The sequence below is a fragment of the Boleophthalmus pectinirostris genome, unplaced genomic scaffold (genome assembly GCF_026225935.1).
Source record: "Boleophthalmus pectinirostris isolate CB_2022bp ecotype Guang Dong unplaced genomic scaffold, ASM2622593v1 HiC_scaffold_18, whole genome shotgun sequence".
In the NCBI taxonomy this organism is placed as follows: domain Eukaryota; kingdom Metazoa; phylum Chordata; class Actinopteri; order Gobiiformes; family Gobiidae; genus Boleophthalmus; species Boleophthalmus pectinirostris.
In genome coordinates this window covers 42605974-42622280 of record NW_026571133.1, presented here as the reverse complement: position 1 = coordinate 42622280, position 16307 = coordinate 42605974, and the positions used below count along the sequence as shown (strand labels likewise).

At 39.0% G+C, this 16307-nt stretch overlaps 1 protein-coding gene across 1 annotated transcript; it reads right to left on the bottom strand.

Moving 5' to 3' along the window:
• Window positions 1–11883: 11883 nt before the first annotated feature.
• On the bottom strand, window positions 11884–15862 carry LOC129408997 (transcriptional regulatory protein AlgP-like). The gene is made up of 5 exons (XM_055154091.1): window positions 15831–15862; window positions 15314–15480; window positions 14613–14783; window positions 13594–13680; window positions 11884–13094 (listed from the first exon to the last, which is right to left on the bottom strand). The coding sequence occupies exons 2-5, from the start codon at window positions 15473–15475 to the stop codon at window positions 12567–12569; spliced, it is 948 nt and encodes a 315-aa protein (XP_055010066.1). The 5' UTR covers window positions 15476–15480; window positions 15831–15862; the 3' UTR covers window positions 11884–12566.
• Between the last annotated feature and the right edge of the window lie 445 nt (window positions 15863–16307).

The window sequence follows — 16307 nt, the reverse complement described above, 5'->3', positions numbered from 1 at the left end:
GACTGGAGGTCTGAGGTGGCGCAGGTCAAAGCCTTGTTGAGGGCTTGCCTGCATTCAAGGTAGTGTGCTAAAAAAAAAAAAAAATTTGCAAAACTATTATGCATGTTGTATTGTAAGGATGAAACAATTTAAACTATATTGTGGCTCCCTGTTAACTCAAAATAATTTAACATTTAATATTTAAATTCACAGTCAATAAAGTCATGTTTAGTCCTGACTGAGAACCAGCAGGAGGCTGGATCCTGAGGTATGTGTGTTTGTGTTTGTGTTTGTGTGTGTGTGTTTGTCTTTGTGTGGGTGTGTGTGTTTGTGTGTGTGTGAGTGTGTGTGGGCGTGCATGTGTATGTGCGTGAGTGCGTGAGATGAGGCTTTGCTTTCCCAGGCAAAAGAATTCATGGCACACCACCTACTAAAATATTACCAACTAATTGAGTGTTCCCCAGGACACTGGCTGAAAATCAACAAGAGGCCACTTGCCATGTACCATAGTAATTCAAGGGCTTACCGCATGTTTTTATTATGTGCACATCAAACTCGCTCCAGTCCTCTCCAGGCACTTCCTGCGTATTAGCTGCCCTTGTGACCCGCCCATCTTTTGAATATGGTGGCCACAAGCACACCCCATCGTTGACCCAGGTTGCTGGGGCAACTGCCACCGTCTTATTAATTGCAAATTCAATTAGATGATACACTGTGGAACACTGAAAGAAAAAGCAAAAACACAGTTACAATTGAATCATATATGTATATTTAAAATGAGTAATTACTTACTTACACCATTTACAGATTGGAATATAAAGAAGTTAAAGTAAGAGTAAGTTCTAACTATGTCCCCAACACAAGTATAAACAAAAAGTCAACAAAACAAACCCAGACAGTTTTATGGCGCCGACCACTCGCCAGTCACAAAGTAGGTTCTACATTGTGTGCATTTTGTAGGCGTCAGCTGGGGGAAGCTAACCCCACACACACTCTCCCAATTCTGCTGGGTGCAGTTTAATGTCAATACCCAGGACATGAAAATAAAATTAAAATGTGTGAAGCAGAGGCATAGCCACAAAATGACCCCTGTATGGTAAAAGCACAATTTTATGGGTAATGTCCTGAACTCTAGCAGACTTAAAAGATTTAGGTAGGCTAGATACTTGAAATATTTCTAAAAAGTCAGATTTAAACGGACAGGAAAAAAACTATGATTTTCTGTATATTCTTTGTATACCACAACTGTAGCAACTCTCACTGTCCACTTCTCACATGATATTTCACTGAACTGTCTCACCAGTGGATAAGTTAGCAAGAGGGCCAACAAAATGCTCCTTTTTCAATATGACACATTCTCTTTTGTCCTCTCTAATTTCTGTCTCTGATAATCGCTGAACTATTTGTGCTATTGGGAACTGTGGCTTTCTTACAATTTTTTTTAGTCTGTATAAGTAGCTCTCATATGGGAATGAGGAAAATGAATCGAGAGTACCATGTTTTTGAACGTCACATGGCAAATGGACCAAAGCATGGATGTTGTACACAATTAGGTCATTACCATATATGCGGCCAAAGAAGTTAACCAAACATTTCAAAAGTGTATGGGCATAATTTGCATGGCATGTTAATTTGGGATTCACTAATATAGCAATGCTACAAAAAAGAAGCATGAAATTTTCATACATTGCTTTGTCCAAAAATGGGGAAAGCATCACGGGGCCTGTGTACAGGAGGAACTGTCTAAATTCTGTTGCCTTCCATCTGTCTAGATCCTGAAGAGAGTGAGGTTTTCTGGCAAATTCAACAGGGACAAAGGGACGTATTTCAACTAATTTTTGGGACATTTTTTCAAAAATATTGGCAGGGATGCAAAAATTTAAAGGACCTTGCATCCAGATGTTCAGCAGTCTCCTCATAACTCCCAAACAAACCAAATGCATATAATCTAGGGGAAATCCAGAAACCATTCCAATTTGGCAGCCCTGAAATGGATGTGGCCCTTCATGGTGATAAATTTCATCAACCATGTTCTCAAATGAAATGTCTGTCCTTAAAGCATAGTCCAGGCACTACACATTTGTCACAGCCATGATAGGCATTGTGACCCTTCACATTTTTGACAAAACACCTTGCAGGGGTGTGACATAGAACGGCATCCAACTTAAGTTTTAATGTCTTGCCACCAAATTCAAATCCTTTCTCTAGGGTTTTTTACTCAAATACAAAATCTGCAAGAAATTTGTGAGCGGAATTAGGTTTTGCTATATCAGATCACTAGTCCTCAATGAGTATCTAAAAGCTATGTAAAGCGTACGTTACACTGTTTGATTCACATTTTATAACCGTTTATAATAGTTATATCGAATAGAGAAACATATTCCTTATCAAAGTGAGTTTATAGATGCCGGCTGGTCGGCTATGGCTAACGCGGCATTGATTGACAGATGGTTTTGTTGTAACTTAAAGTTAAATTAGGATTAAATATTGTATACATTTTAATAATTATGCTTGAAATCTTTCATTAGAAAACGGTAACTGCCTTCTGAAGGTATCACTGTGTGGTCCAGTCAGGGTCCAGTCTGCCTGCAAGTTTCTACGGCGGGAATGTCAATGGCGCGTCTGCTGTACTGGTGTGACGCGGACTAGCCGCGGACCTGCTGTGTCACATGTCAGCAGTGTTCAACCTCCACGCATGAGCAGAACGTTAATCAACTTTAATAATGGCTAATACAGTGAACAGTTTAACTATTTACTTTCAATGAGGACATTAGGTGGGTGATTCTTTCCACTACCCCCGATAATTGCGATAAAGTCAAAGGCACGTCCGCACAGCAGATCTGAACCGGGTCCGCTCATTATATACAAATACAAATACAGACTGCAGTATTAAATGCACATTCACTGTGCGTATGTAAAATAATATAGCCGCGTATCCTCTCTGTGACAGCAGGCTGCCAAAGGATTAGGGTTAGTCAACAGTCATAAAGCGAATACGGAACAAATACGCGGCGGATCCGCTAAGCGGATTGAGTGTGGGGAGGATTTGGCGGACCGAAAGTGGATCTGCTGCGGATCCCGATGCTAGCGGGGACATCTAATAATTATAAGTCTATATGCTTCCAAAAACAGTATATTATATACATTTTATATTTTAACATGTTTGCAACGTCACTGGATGCTTTTCGGCAGCAACACCGCCGTTTACGGCAATACACAGTAGCCAGCTTTATATGAAAACTATGCTATGTCAAAGCACAAGCTACACAAAACTGACAAAGCAGATTTGATTGTGAATTGATAGGCGTGTACATCATTTATGCACAAATACCCTGTACCTTGTGTGTTAGACGTCTGTACGATTATCGTGAAGTGTTACGTGTAAGAGACACTTCAGGACTTAATCCCTAATGGGATCAGTCCTGGGTCACTTTATTTATTAGGCCCGAGCCCCGACAGGGCGTAGGGCCTATTGCCTCCGCTAAGCGGAGTGAATGGGGAGCGACGTGCGCATGTCCGAATGCGCCAAGACGACATGCAACATTGTCCTCGGTCGCGCCCGGCACGAACAGCAGTATCCCACTAACCCACACCCAAGGCCTGGCTCATATTTACTGCTGCTAAAATGAATGGAAGTCAATGGGAGGTCGGGTGGCGACCCCGACGAGATGGTGCAGACGCGCCCGTCACTCACCAATGACCCCACGGTGACGTGGGGAAGGTCGAGAGCTTTCAAAAAATTTATAATATGTTGTTCTAATGTTTTCGGATATATTGTTTTTGCTAAAAATATTATTATTATTATATATTTTTTTTTTTATTATGCTCTTTGAGCTCTAATTTGACCCCCTAAACATGTTCAAAAACTCACCAAACTTGGCACAATATTCAGAAGTGGCGAAAAATTCGATAAAATATAGGTTTCGTGCACGGGTATAAAAAAATGGCGACACAGCGCCACCTTGAAAAGTCAAAATACATTGCGCCTATGGGAGACGTCCCGACGTCAACTTTGTCGTAGAGCCACGAAATTCGGTACACACATTCGTCATGTCAAGACAAAAAATGTTATTATGGCCACACCCCCTGACAAACCAGAAGGCGGCCATCTTGGATTGAAATTTGAGTCCGCATTTTCGTTCACATTGCGTTTGAACGAACTCCTCTGAAGGCGCTTCACCCACAGGGCTGAAAATCACCGTACATCATCTAGAGAAGTGGAACATCTAAAGTTATCCAAAATATGTTGATAACTGTCACGGTTTATGTGCGGCAAAGCCGCAAATATCAATAAAAATTTTGACTAATTTCAAGATGACATTATTTGCTCCTGTTCGCACAGACTTAGTCCGATCGTGCTGAAATTTGAATCACTAATGTGTGATCTCAGTCTGAATACAATACACTATAAAACATATGAAAAGTGAACACTATAGCGCCCCCTAGCGTAGACATGATACGTCAACATTGTCGGATTTGTACCAAATTTGGGAATTCAATTCTTTTAATGACTAGAAGAAAAAACATATATTGCTGACATGGGAATTTTTCAAGGTTGGCCAGCAGGGGGCGCAAAGAACATCTAAAGGCGTACTATGTCATTTTGCCATTTGCACTCACAGAGTTTGCGGACACGGCGTTTAGGGTATGGTGTTGACGGGGCGCACCATTTGTGGGCGCGGTGTTTGTGGGCGTGGCGGGCGAGGGCCGTTCGACGCCGCTTACGGCTTTAATTTACTTTTGTGATTCAGATATCGTTAATTGTGTGGTTGTTGGATCCTAACAGCGGAAAACGACTCGAGAAATGTGTTTGCGAACTCCATAAATGCAAAAGTGAATCAGATGTGTGTGACTCAAACCTCTGTTCAAACTGTTTCTCTTCACAACGGAATTGAAAAATAGTGAAAGGTGAAGGTGATGGGCAGGATTGATCCACAGGAAGAACCAAAAAGGAAACCTTTGACTGGCTAAGAAATCATCCTGAGTTTGCAGAGAACTTTTTGTATGTGGAGCGACATCAAAGTAAAATCCAGTTTGTTAAGTGAGACGTACAGAAGACAAACAGACTGAGCTGCACTTTCTTGTTCTTGTGGTTTTACAGCAACATCACATCTTGGTCTCTTTGCAGTGGAAGGTGTTTCTTGGTGAACAGTTGGAGCCTTTCACTTTGATGTTGACTTTTTAAATTCATGAACAAGGTGGAGCGAGGGACCATGATGTTTAATAATGTGGACATTAACAACCATGCTAAATATCCAGTGTGCCTTATGGAATGTTGAGAGGAGCCTAACATTCTATTGAGGTTCTGGGCCTATTGATGGTAAAGAAATCATCACAGATCCATTGATTTTGGTTGGATTTTTATATTTTTTTTCTGTGGAATGACTATACTGTTTGAAGAAAAGAATGGCATATTGGCTGATGTCAAAACTTGGGGGAATAGTTGATTGCCAATGAGGTAAAGATGAAAATATTGGAAAAAAGTGAAACAATGCCTTATTTTTTGGCATTAAATTGAGCCAAATCATGTAGAAATGTGTTTTATGAATATTTTTTTCACTGAATGTTGTCACCACATGTGTTCTTTGCATCTGGAATGTATGTGTAGACAGTTTACCCAATCCACTGAGGATTTGAGGAAATTTTTCTTTTTTTTAAATTTTCCATCACAAAATGAAGGTTACCTACAATAAAATGGCCACAATTTTTTTTTTCGCGATATTTCCGGAAGAGCAGACCCTCCAATTATTGGTCCTCAGGGTCACAGTTAACAAAAAAAAAAAAAACAACAAGTAAAAAGTATGGCAGGCGATGTCAAGTTCAACCCATTTTTGAGACTTTGGCTCCCTGACTATAAGGGTAGTTCTTCAAATTTTCAAGGGTTAAAATTTGGCAAATGTACTTGTAGAATCTGCACTTTTACACACGTGCTTTTGATTGATCAGATTTCGGGGGTTTGAATTTGCTTGAAAATTCTACTCTTCAGATCTGAGGGCATCTTTGAAGGGCTGTGGAAAGTACAATTTCAGAGACAGAGGTTTGATTTTGAACATACACCTTCCCACACACGCCACTGTGATCTTTGTATTTTAAAACTAACCCTCTGTGAAGAACGCTCTACAAGATATTAAATGTTAAAAATGGGAAAAAAACTAAATTTGGTGCCATCTTTACCATGTTATGCCAAAACAAATGACAGCACCCACCAACATAAAATGGACTGTTTTAGAAAGACTAGATCCAACATTTGTGATGGTAGAAGACGCTGTATTTCTATTGTACTTTAGTTGTGCTGTTAGTTGTACTTCGTTACTGCTCCTGTTTAGTTTATGTGGCAAAGCTCTGCACTTTCGCAAAAGGAGCCCACATGACGTGCCTCTTTTTTTCTTTTTTTTTTATGCTTGCCACTCAGAGCTTCCGTAAATTCTTCTTCTGTTTCTGTGGTTGTCTCATGTTTACCGGCCTTTTCGATGCATCCAGAGACACAGGATCAGAAACCAGAAATAACAGTTTGTGTTCTATAGTGGCTTTGTGAACTTTAGTGGGACGACAGTTCCATGTGTCACTGGACTAAAATGAACACAAGTTGGAGAGACAAATGAAAATACTCTGCTGTGGAGTTATTTCAGAAAAGGTGAAACGGATGAGTCACTTGTGCTGAAACAGAGGTGATAGAACATTAGTTTGAACTCAGTGGAGATGTAACCAGGCTATGGTTATGTATATGGCAGGCTATATATACATATATATATATACATATACATATACATATATATATATATATATATATATATATATATATATATATATATATATATATATATGTCAGTTTGATCATGTTTATTAAGGTTTTCAGTTGTAACATGTTATTTGTATAATTTTTATGTTCATCTTGTATACATTTACATTATTCATTATTGTTTGTATTTCTTGTCGTTTCAGAACCACACACACACACACAAACACACACATACCCATACAGACAGCCTCCAATAAATATACTCCAATCAAGTCAAGCGTCGCAGTGATTCTTACCGATCACCTGCTGTGGGTTCCAACTTAGCGATCCAGTAAATTAATTCAACTAGGAAGCACATCCTTCCTTTAAAGAAAACCTTAGAACTCACATGCTTGTGTGAGGCACCATTTTAAAGCTTAGGCCTTCTAGTTTCTGTGGATATGTATATGAAGACTGTGAGTGCTGCCTAACCTACAGTACAGTCAATTAAAATTGAAAAAAAAAAAAAATTTTTTTGCTTCGAAAAAATAATTGACAAAAATAAAGGCCTTAGCTTGGGCATACTTCATGCTAGGCATTTGTGACTCACTACACTCATTGTTCAAGTTGTTGGCAACAACTGTGTAGAATTTCAGATCTCTAGGACAAAGGGTTTTGATGCTGTGAGCCTTTGTGTTTACAAAATGACAATTCGGCACAAGATTGCCAAATTTGTGCCAAAATAATAATAATATAATAATAATAATAATTGTTATTATTATAATACTAATTCTTCTGAGCTTTAGGCATGTTTTCTCAAGAAAAAAAACTAAAAGTAGCCAGGTCTAAACCAGGACTAAACCAGGACTAAACCAGGTCTAAACCAGGTCTAAACCAGGACTAAACCAGGTCTAACCCAGGTCTAGGTTATTTATTTATTTATTTTTTGATACTCATTAGTTGGGAAATTATTATTTTTAATTACATACTAAATGTAATTAAATATTTTTTGTGATATTTACAGTTTTGTTTTTGTTTTTTACATTAATTAAAAACAATAAGACTATAAACTTAAAAAAAAAAAAAAAGTAAGGCAACTATTTACTTTATTTTTAATTTTTTAATTACTGCTTAATTGTTGGGGTTTACAGTGTAGTTTTCAAGTTAACAACCAACTTTTACATTTTATTTTGTCTTGATTGTAAATTCCAGGGCTGAAACGATCCAGATGATTCTAGTGAAGATGCGTAGAGTTTAAAAACACTTCCTGTCTCACCACACAATGACATCACGAGGTGTAACAGAGCATTGTCAGCTCGAGAGAAGAACTCAAGTCTCACAAACAGGAATCTAAAACGAGCAGAAGTTGAGTTTCATCTGCCCTTCACCCGTCCTCGTTAGTCCTGATTAATTCCCGAACACGCCCTCTGACGCTGCGACGTGATTGGCCGGCGGCTGACCCCCTGCGAGCGTTCTGATTGGCTGGGCCCGCTGTGTAAGACCTCACATTTATACAGAGGAGCTTTGGACAAACAGGGCCTGGGACGAGGGGGATGAACGGAGGCGGATTAGGAGCGGGTCTGTGCCGCGGGGACAGAGAGCCGTGGGGACGCGCTCCACGGGGACAAATATTAGACACGCTGTAATGTTTTAATGACCAGGACCAAAGCGCGGGGACATGCCGACTTCCGACTGGTCAGTGGTCCTTACAGAAGACGAAATGACCACGTACATACTAGAAGATTTTAGTTTAATTCTGCTTTAAAAAGACCACGTAAACACTTGATTATTCTGATTTTAAAGCCAAATTAATTTATTCCTCGATCATGTAAACGTTTATTCTTCTTAAAATTAATTCCGGTCGTTCGGCACCATTGTCGGGAGTAACGCCTTATAAAAAAGTAACGAATTACTGTAATGCATTGCTTTTTGCTGTAACGCAGTAATGTTCGGCATTACAGAGAGAAATTTTTTGTATTTTATTCGGTACAAATGTGAGTAACAAGCGTCACAATGCTTTTTTAACCTGGATTGAAGTGAAGTTTGAAGTTTTTCTTCATGCAAATTCGCTAAAATCACCGCGATATCAGCAGCGGTGAAATGCCAGAGATGCGCCCGCGCGTAGACCGTCGGGTGACCGCGGGCGAAAGGACCAACGCAGAACTCCACACTCCATGAGGCGAAGAGCAGCTGAGGCCCGATCGCGTTCCAAGTTCTAGTCCAAGATTAGTCCTGGTTTCGTCCTGGTTTAGACCTGGTTAAGTCCTGGTTCCGTTCTGGTTTAGTCCTTGTTCAGTTCTGGTTTAGTCCTGGTTCAGTCCTGGTTCAGTTCTGGTTTAGTCCTGGTTCAGTTCTGGTTTAGTTCTGGTTTAGTCCTGGTTCAGTTCTGGTTTAGTCCTGGTTTAGTCCTCAGAACCAAATATATCACTTCTTTTACCTGAAATAAGTCATAGTTTGGCAAATCCACTCTGTTTTTTAGTACTGAGTCTCTGATTGGTTAATCCACCTGTCAATCACAATTTAAAATCAGGGAGGCGGGACACGGTTCTAGATCCACTCGTCTTTATTCAGTTTTTTCAAAGTGTGTGGATTGTCGGCGTGTTCACAGTGACTCAGTTGTTCAGTTGTGTCTAGAAGTGGCACGTCGCACTCGCTTTTTCGGTTCGTTCCTCCGTTCCGTTCCTCGTCGGCGTAGAGTGATGAGTGCAGCTGCGGGTGTTTTTCGCCGCGTGGTCGCTGGGTGGAAGTGTTTACATGCTCTTTTTTAAAGTGGAATTCATTTTTATTCAGAATTAAATTATTTTTATTCGATATTAAAGCTCTCATGTCAACGTGGCAAAGCGAATCTTAATGCCATGAGTCTGCACACTCATAGAACTAGAGTTATGTTCAGTAACCTGAGTTTTTTCTGTCCTGTGTTTGTCTGGAATCAAACTTTAGAGCGGGAAAAACCTCTGTTCTAAATCAGGTCTAAACCAGGTCTAAATCAGGTCTAAACCAGGTCTAAATCAGGTCTAAACCAGATCTAAAACATGTCTAAATCAGGTCTAAAACAGGTCTAAATGACGTCTAAAACATGTCTAAACCAGGTCTAAAACATGTCTAAACCAGGTCTAAAACATGTCTAAACCAGGTCTAAAACATGTCTAAACCAGGTCTAAAACATGTCTAAACCAGGTCTAAAACATGTCTAAATCAGGTCTAAAACAGATCTAAATCAGGTCTAAAACAGGTCTAAATCAGGTCTAAAACAGATCTAAATCAGGTCTAAAACAGGTCTAAATCAGGTCTAAAACAGGTCTAAATCAGGTCTAAAACAGGTCTAAATCAGGTCTAAAACATGTCTAAACCAGATCTAAATCAGGTCTAAACCAGGTCTAAATCAGGTCTAAACCAGGTCTAAATCAGGTCTAAACCAGGTCTAAACTAGATCTAAAACATGTCTAAATCAGGTCTAAAACAGGTCTAAATGACGTCTAAAACATGTCTAAACCAGGTCTAAAACATGTCTAAACCAGGTCTAAAACATGTCTAAATCATGTCTAAAACAGGTCTCAATCAGGTCTAAAACAGGTCTAAATCAGGTCTAAAACAGATCTAAATCAGGTCTAAAACAGATCTAAATCAGGTCTAAAACAGGTCTAAATCAGGTCTAAAACAGATCTAAATCAGGTCTAAAACAGGTCTAAATCAGGTCTAAAACAGATCTAAATCAGGTCTAAAACAGGTCTAAATCAGGTCTAAAACAGGTCTAAATTAGGTCTAAAACAGGTCTAAATCAGGTCTAAAACATGTCTAAACCAGATCTAAAACATGTCAAAACCAGGTCTAAAACAGGTTTAAATCAGGTTTAAAAAAGGTCTAAAACATGTCTAAACCAGGATTAAATCAGGTCTAAACCAGGTCTAAATCAGGTCTAAAACAGGTCTAAATCAGGTCTAAAACAGGTCTAAATCAGGTCTAAAACATGGCTAAACCAGATCTAAAACATGTCAAAACCAGGTCTAAAACAGGTTTAAATCAGGTTTAAAAAAAGGTCTAAAACATGTCTAAACCAGGATTAAATCAGGTCTAAATCAGGTCTAAAACAGGTCTAAATCAGGTCTAAAACAGGTCTAAATCAGGTCTAAAACAGGTCTAAATCAGGTCTAAAACATGTCTAAATCAGGTCTAAAACAGGTCTAAACCAGGTCTAAAACATGTCTAAACCAGGTCTAAAACAGGTCTCAATCAGGTCTAAAAGAGGTCTAAATCAGGTCTAAAACAGGTCTAAATCAGGTCTAAAACAGGTCTAAATCAGGTCTAAAACATGTCTAAACCAGGTCTAAACCAGTTTTTTCTGTCCTGTGTTTGCTGGAATCAAACTTTGGAGCAGGAAAAACCTCTTTTGTAACTGGACAATCCAACCATGTCTGATAATCTGTGTCACACGTCTCTCAAATGCAGAAGACAAATTTTTTTTTTAGTACTTTATTTAAATTTTTTTCCCATTTTTTACATGTAAACAGTTGTGCATCTCTCTTATTGGTTAATCCACCAGTCAATCACAATTTAAAATCAGGGAGGCGGGACATAGTTCTAGATCCACTCGTCTTTATACATTTTTTTCCCCAATGTGTGTGGTTTTGGTTTCTGGTATCAGTATCTGTCCGTCTCTTCTTTTTTCTCTCTTTCGGACGCCGGGCGCGCTCTCGTTTTTCCGTCTTCCTCTTTGTGCATCAGACACACTCTCTCAGTCACGAGCTTTTTCCTCCCGTCGCCCATTTAGACTCTTTATGTAGACGAGACTTAAACGTTTGTCTCCAGAGAAATTCCAATAACGATTCAACTCCTGTGTGGGCCTGGACCTGGTTCACGTCTGTCAAACGCTCCCGGTATTCTTCTAGTCTTTGAGAGTCCTGGTTTAGTCCTAGTTTAGTTCTGGTTTAGTCCGGGTTTAGTACTGCACATTCCTGTTGCGACTTTGAGAGAAGAGTTTGAATCAGAGCCAAAGTCTGGAGAAGAGTTTGAGTTACAAGGAGAAACCTGTTAGGCCTGATTTTAGTACTGATTTTAGTTCTTGTTTTTGTACTGGATGTAGTCCTGGTTTTAGTCCTGGTTTTAATCCTGGATGTAGTCCTGGTTTTAGTCTGGTTTTAGTACTGGTTTTAGTCCTGGTTTTAGTCCTGGTTTAGTACTGGATGTAGTCCTGGTTTTAGTCCTGGTTTTAGTACTGGATGTAGTCCTGGTTTTTAGTCCTGGTTTTAGTACTGGATGTAGTCCTGGTTTTAGTCCTGGTTTTAGTACTGGATGTAGTCCTGGTTTTAGTCCTGGTTTTAGTACTGGATGTAGTCCTGGTTTTTCCCATTTTTTACATGTAAACAGTTGTGCATCTCTCTTATTGGTTAATCCACCAGTCAATCACAATTTAAAATCAGGGAGGCGGGACATAGTTCTAGATCCACTCGTCTTTATACATTTTTTTCCCCAATGTGTGTGGTTTTGGTTTCTGGTATCAGTATCTGTCCGTCTCTTCTTTTTTCTCTCTTTCGGACGCCGGGCGCGCGCTCTCGTTTTTCCGTCTTCCTCTTTGTGCATCAGACACACTCTCTCAGTCACGAGCTTTTTCCTCCCGTCGCCCATTTAGACTCTTTATGTAGACGAGACTTAAACGTTTGTCTCCAGAGAAATTCCAATAACGATTCAACTCCTGTGTGGGCCTGGACCTGGTTCACGTCTGTCAAACGCTCCCGGTATTCTTCTAGTCTTTGAGAGTCCTGGTTTAGTCCTAGTTTAGTTCTGGTTTAGTCCGGGTTTAGTACTGCACATTCCTGTTGCGACTTTGAGAGAAGAGTTTGAATCAGAGCCAAAGTCTGGAGAAGAGTTTGAGTTACAAGGAGAAACCTGTTAGGCCTGATTTTAGTACTGATTTTAGTTCTTGTTTTTGTACTGGATGTAGTCCTGGTTTTAGTCCTGGTTTTAATCCTGGATGTAGTCCTGGTTTTAGTCCTGGTTTTAGTACTGGTTTTAGTCCTGGTTTTAGTCCTGGTTTTAGTACTGGATGTAGTCCTGGTTTTAGTCCTGGTTTTAGTACTGGATGTAGTCCTGGTTTTAGTCCTGGTTTTAGTACTGGATGTAGTCCTGGTTTTAGTCCTGGTTTTAGTACTGGATGTAGTCCTGGTTTTAGTCCTGGTTTTAGTACTGGATGTAGTCCTGGTTTTAGTCCTAGGGTTGTCCCGATCCGATCACGTGACCTGGACATTATATCTGCAGTTGCCATTGGTGAATTCCTCTCCAGCATATGTGACAGTTCAGCTATTTTCTTGTTAAGCAACAACTCCTTTGCTGCATTTTTCTTCTTTAGGTCAATAACGTCAAGCATGTGCTGTTTTTTGACCTCGTTACGCTCTTTCTCAAGCTAAAGGGCCAACCAAAAAAGCACAATGTTATACTAGACACAAGTTAACAGCAACATCACATTTTAAAGTTTCTATATTACGCAAAATGGACTCTTGTTATAAAAAGCATCCCTGGAGTTGTGTTTTATTATTGGTCTGTCTACATATCCAAAACTCAAAAAAAAAAAAGTGTTCCACCTTATGATGTCATGCAGCGGTAGTTTTCCAGTTAACAGCTCCTTTTACCTTTAGTTCAGAGGAGATTGGCAATTCCAGGGCTGCAATTATCCACATGATTCTAGTGAAGGTGTAGAGTTTAAAAACAGAGGAGCACTTCCAGTATTACCACATGACATCATAAGGTGGAACAGTGTGTGTTAAACATATGTGAATGAAACAAAACAAAACTCTAGGTATACTCCAGGTTTGTGACAAGGAAATATTACAGGTCAGAAAATAGTGTAATATGGGTCCATTAAAGAAATGACTGAACCAGGACTGTTGATATTGGGTGGTTACCTTTTCCACCGCATTTCTCAGCAGAATATGCTTGGTGAATATTTCCCTGAAATCTTGGGCAGTCTCCTTCGCACAAAATCTTCTTTTCTGTCAATAATACAAAATACACACTCACACAGGAATAGTGGCATTCATAACCGTTCACCATGATATACTGATACTTTCTGGACAACTGTAGATGGTGTTACGACACTATGATTGACATTCTATAATTTATAATAGACAAAGACCTCTGATCAGATGTATGTATATTACAACTAATTTAAAGGAGACATATGCAAAACTGACATTTTTGAGCTAACCCTTATCAAAAACATAGCTTAAAATGTGTTTTGCTTCAAGCACACTTTCACTAATCCTGTATACCTTCCTCAGAAACACTCAGAAATCACTCAGTTTCAATTTTTCTGTTATTGTTACATAACAGAAAAATAAACCAGAGGTCTCCTGCACAGTGGTTAGGTCTATAAAGCATTGCTAAACTCATTTAGGATATGTCTGCAGTCAATTTGGTATATACATATGCATATACATTAACATTAGCATGCACATTGCTACATGTTCACATTGTTGTTGTTTTTTCATGTCTACTGCTGTCAGCAAAGAGAGCTCTAACATAAACTACTATTCTACTTATTTTAATATAGGCTTTACTTAAGTACTTAAATACTTTTACTTAAGTGAGTTTTCTAATATTGACATTATATTCTGAAGCCTAAAAATACAAATGCCAAGGGACCCAAAACCATGGGAGCCAGTAAAGGTCATTTGAAGTATGATATGTCCACTTTAAAGGAATCAGTCACCCAGGTATGTTCTATTACAAAACAATATAATTCTGTCAAATGGAACATGAAACTGTAGAGTGAATATAATTCACTGCCTTAACTTTAAAGTTCTTTTCATGGCATTATGATGCTGAGACAATGCTCTAGTGATCCGAGAGAGACTGAAGACAAGGTAAGCTGTAATGTGTTTCCATAACTTTGGTGAACAGGCTAAAGAATCTATGTTCTCACCCTTTCCTGTTTTCTGGCCTCACTGCGGCCACTTATGTACTTGTCAGAAATCTCTGAAAGCTGCTGCTGAGCAGCAAAGAGCTGCTCCTTCAACTTCTGATTCTCCTCCTTGGCCTGAATCAGCTTCCACGCATTTTCCTTCCGATGGCGAACAAGAGACTCCGCCTCTTTCTGAAAAAAGGTTAGACATAAATCAAACTTTATTGCCAATATCCACCATCTTTGGTGTAAGCAGACAAAATATTCATGGTGATGCATTCACCTGAGCATTCTTAAAAGAAAAAGCAAAAAAAAGGCTGGAACAATCTGCAGGGTCACTTCTGGTGAACATTTATCAGACTATAGTGTCAGAATATGTTTGTGTGAACGCTAACTCCAGGTGTAAACATTTCATTCCACAGTATGGAAATAAAAGTTGTATAGTTCTATATATGACAAGCAGGAGCTATCAGGCAAAGTTATAGATCAGTGGAGGGGCAACCCAGCATGATAAAAACTCATGTAATTAAATACATGCAGCACTGAACACTAAGTTTAATGATATATTGTGGAACATTTCAGTGAGTAAGAGCATATCCGTGGAAACAAGCTTTTGACTGTGTTAGGTTGCTGCTATATGTGTGTGTGTGTGCATATTTGTCTGTATGAATCCAGAATTGACTGATTTTGTTCAGAATTTCAAAGTAAAGGTCCAGTCTTACATGCAGCTCCTCCTCTTGGGTAGTGACTAAAGCTTGTTTCTCCAGAAAGATTTCCTGGAAGTTTTCACGCCCAGTCTCGATGGCTGAAATAAATTTCTTAATGGCCTCAAAAACAACCTGCTGTTTAACATTATCAATTTGTTTTCTTAAGTATTTTTCCATGCAATCTGTAAAAGTAAAAAAAAAAGGACAATTTTAAAAAGCATTTTTTCATTTTTACATTTCAAAGCATTCTAATTTTTTTTTTTTTTTTTTTTTACAAATCTTCCATTTTTATAATACAAAGCATTACAGATGCATTAGCTCAAAATGTTGCCTCTAAACAGGAAGTGGCTACCCGTGAATAGAAGCTGAATACTTTTGGATGAATGCAACCAGCAAAGTTTACTATTTAGCATCTTCAAATCTCCATTGGTTTATCACTGGCCTGTATTTTACACGATGCTCCACAAATGAAAGAGAAAATATTGCAAACTGAGTTAACTGAAAATAAATAAATAAAAAACATGTATCTCACTTCTGCTTGGCTCTTGACAGTCCTGGTCTTCTCTGTCCTGCAACACATGGGATCCAATATTAATCTACATAGAGAGATAACATAGATAGATCTTTTGCCTCTTTATTTTAATTTCTAGATATAATTGAACACTAAAACCAGTCTAATATTAAGTCATTTTATGTTACATTGCCTATTATATATTTCTATGTAGGCAATTAATTAATTTGCGAAGCCTTCAAGAAGAATAGCTACTAGAGGTGTGCGGATGGGCGACTTTTTCATCTGCAACCGCATCGCAAAACTCATCATCCGCCTGCTGTCCATTTGCAACCACAGTTTTTGACCAGTTTTCAAAATCCTCCCATTTGCTCCGAGTTCAGAGTTTTTAATTTGAATAGTGAATCCGCCACCCGCCCGAATTTAATTAAAATATTTTTCGTCAAGTCATCCGCCCGACCCGCGGCTGTAACCGCCATCCGCGCATCTCTACTACTG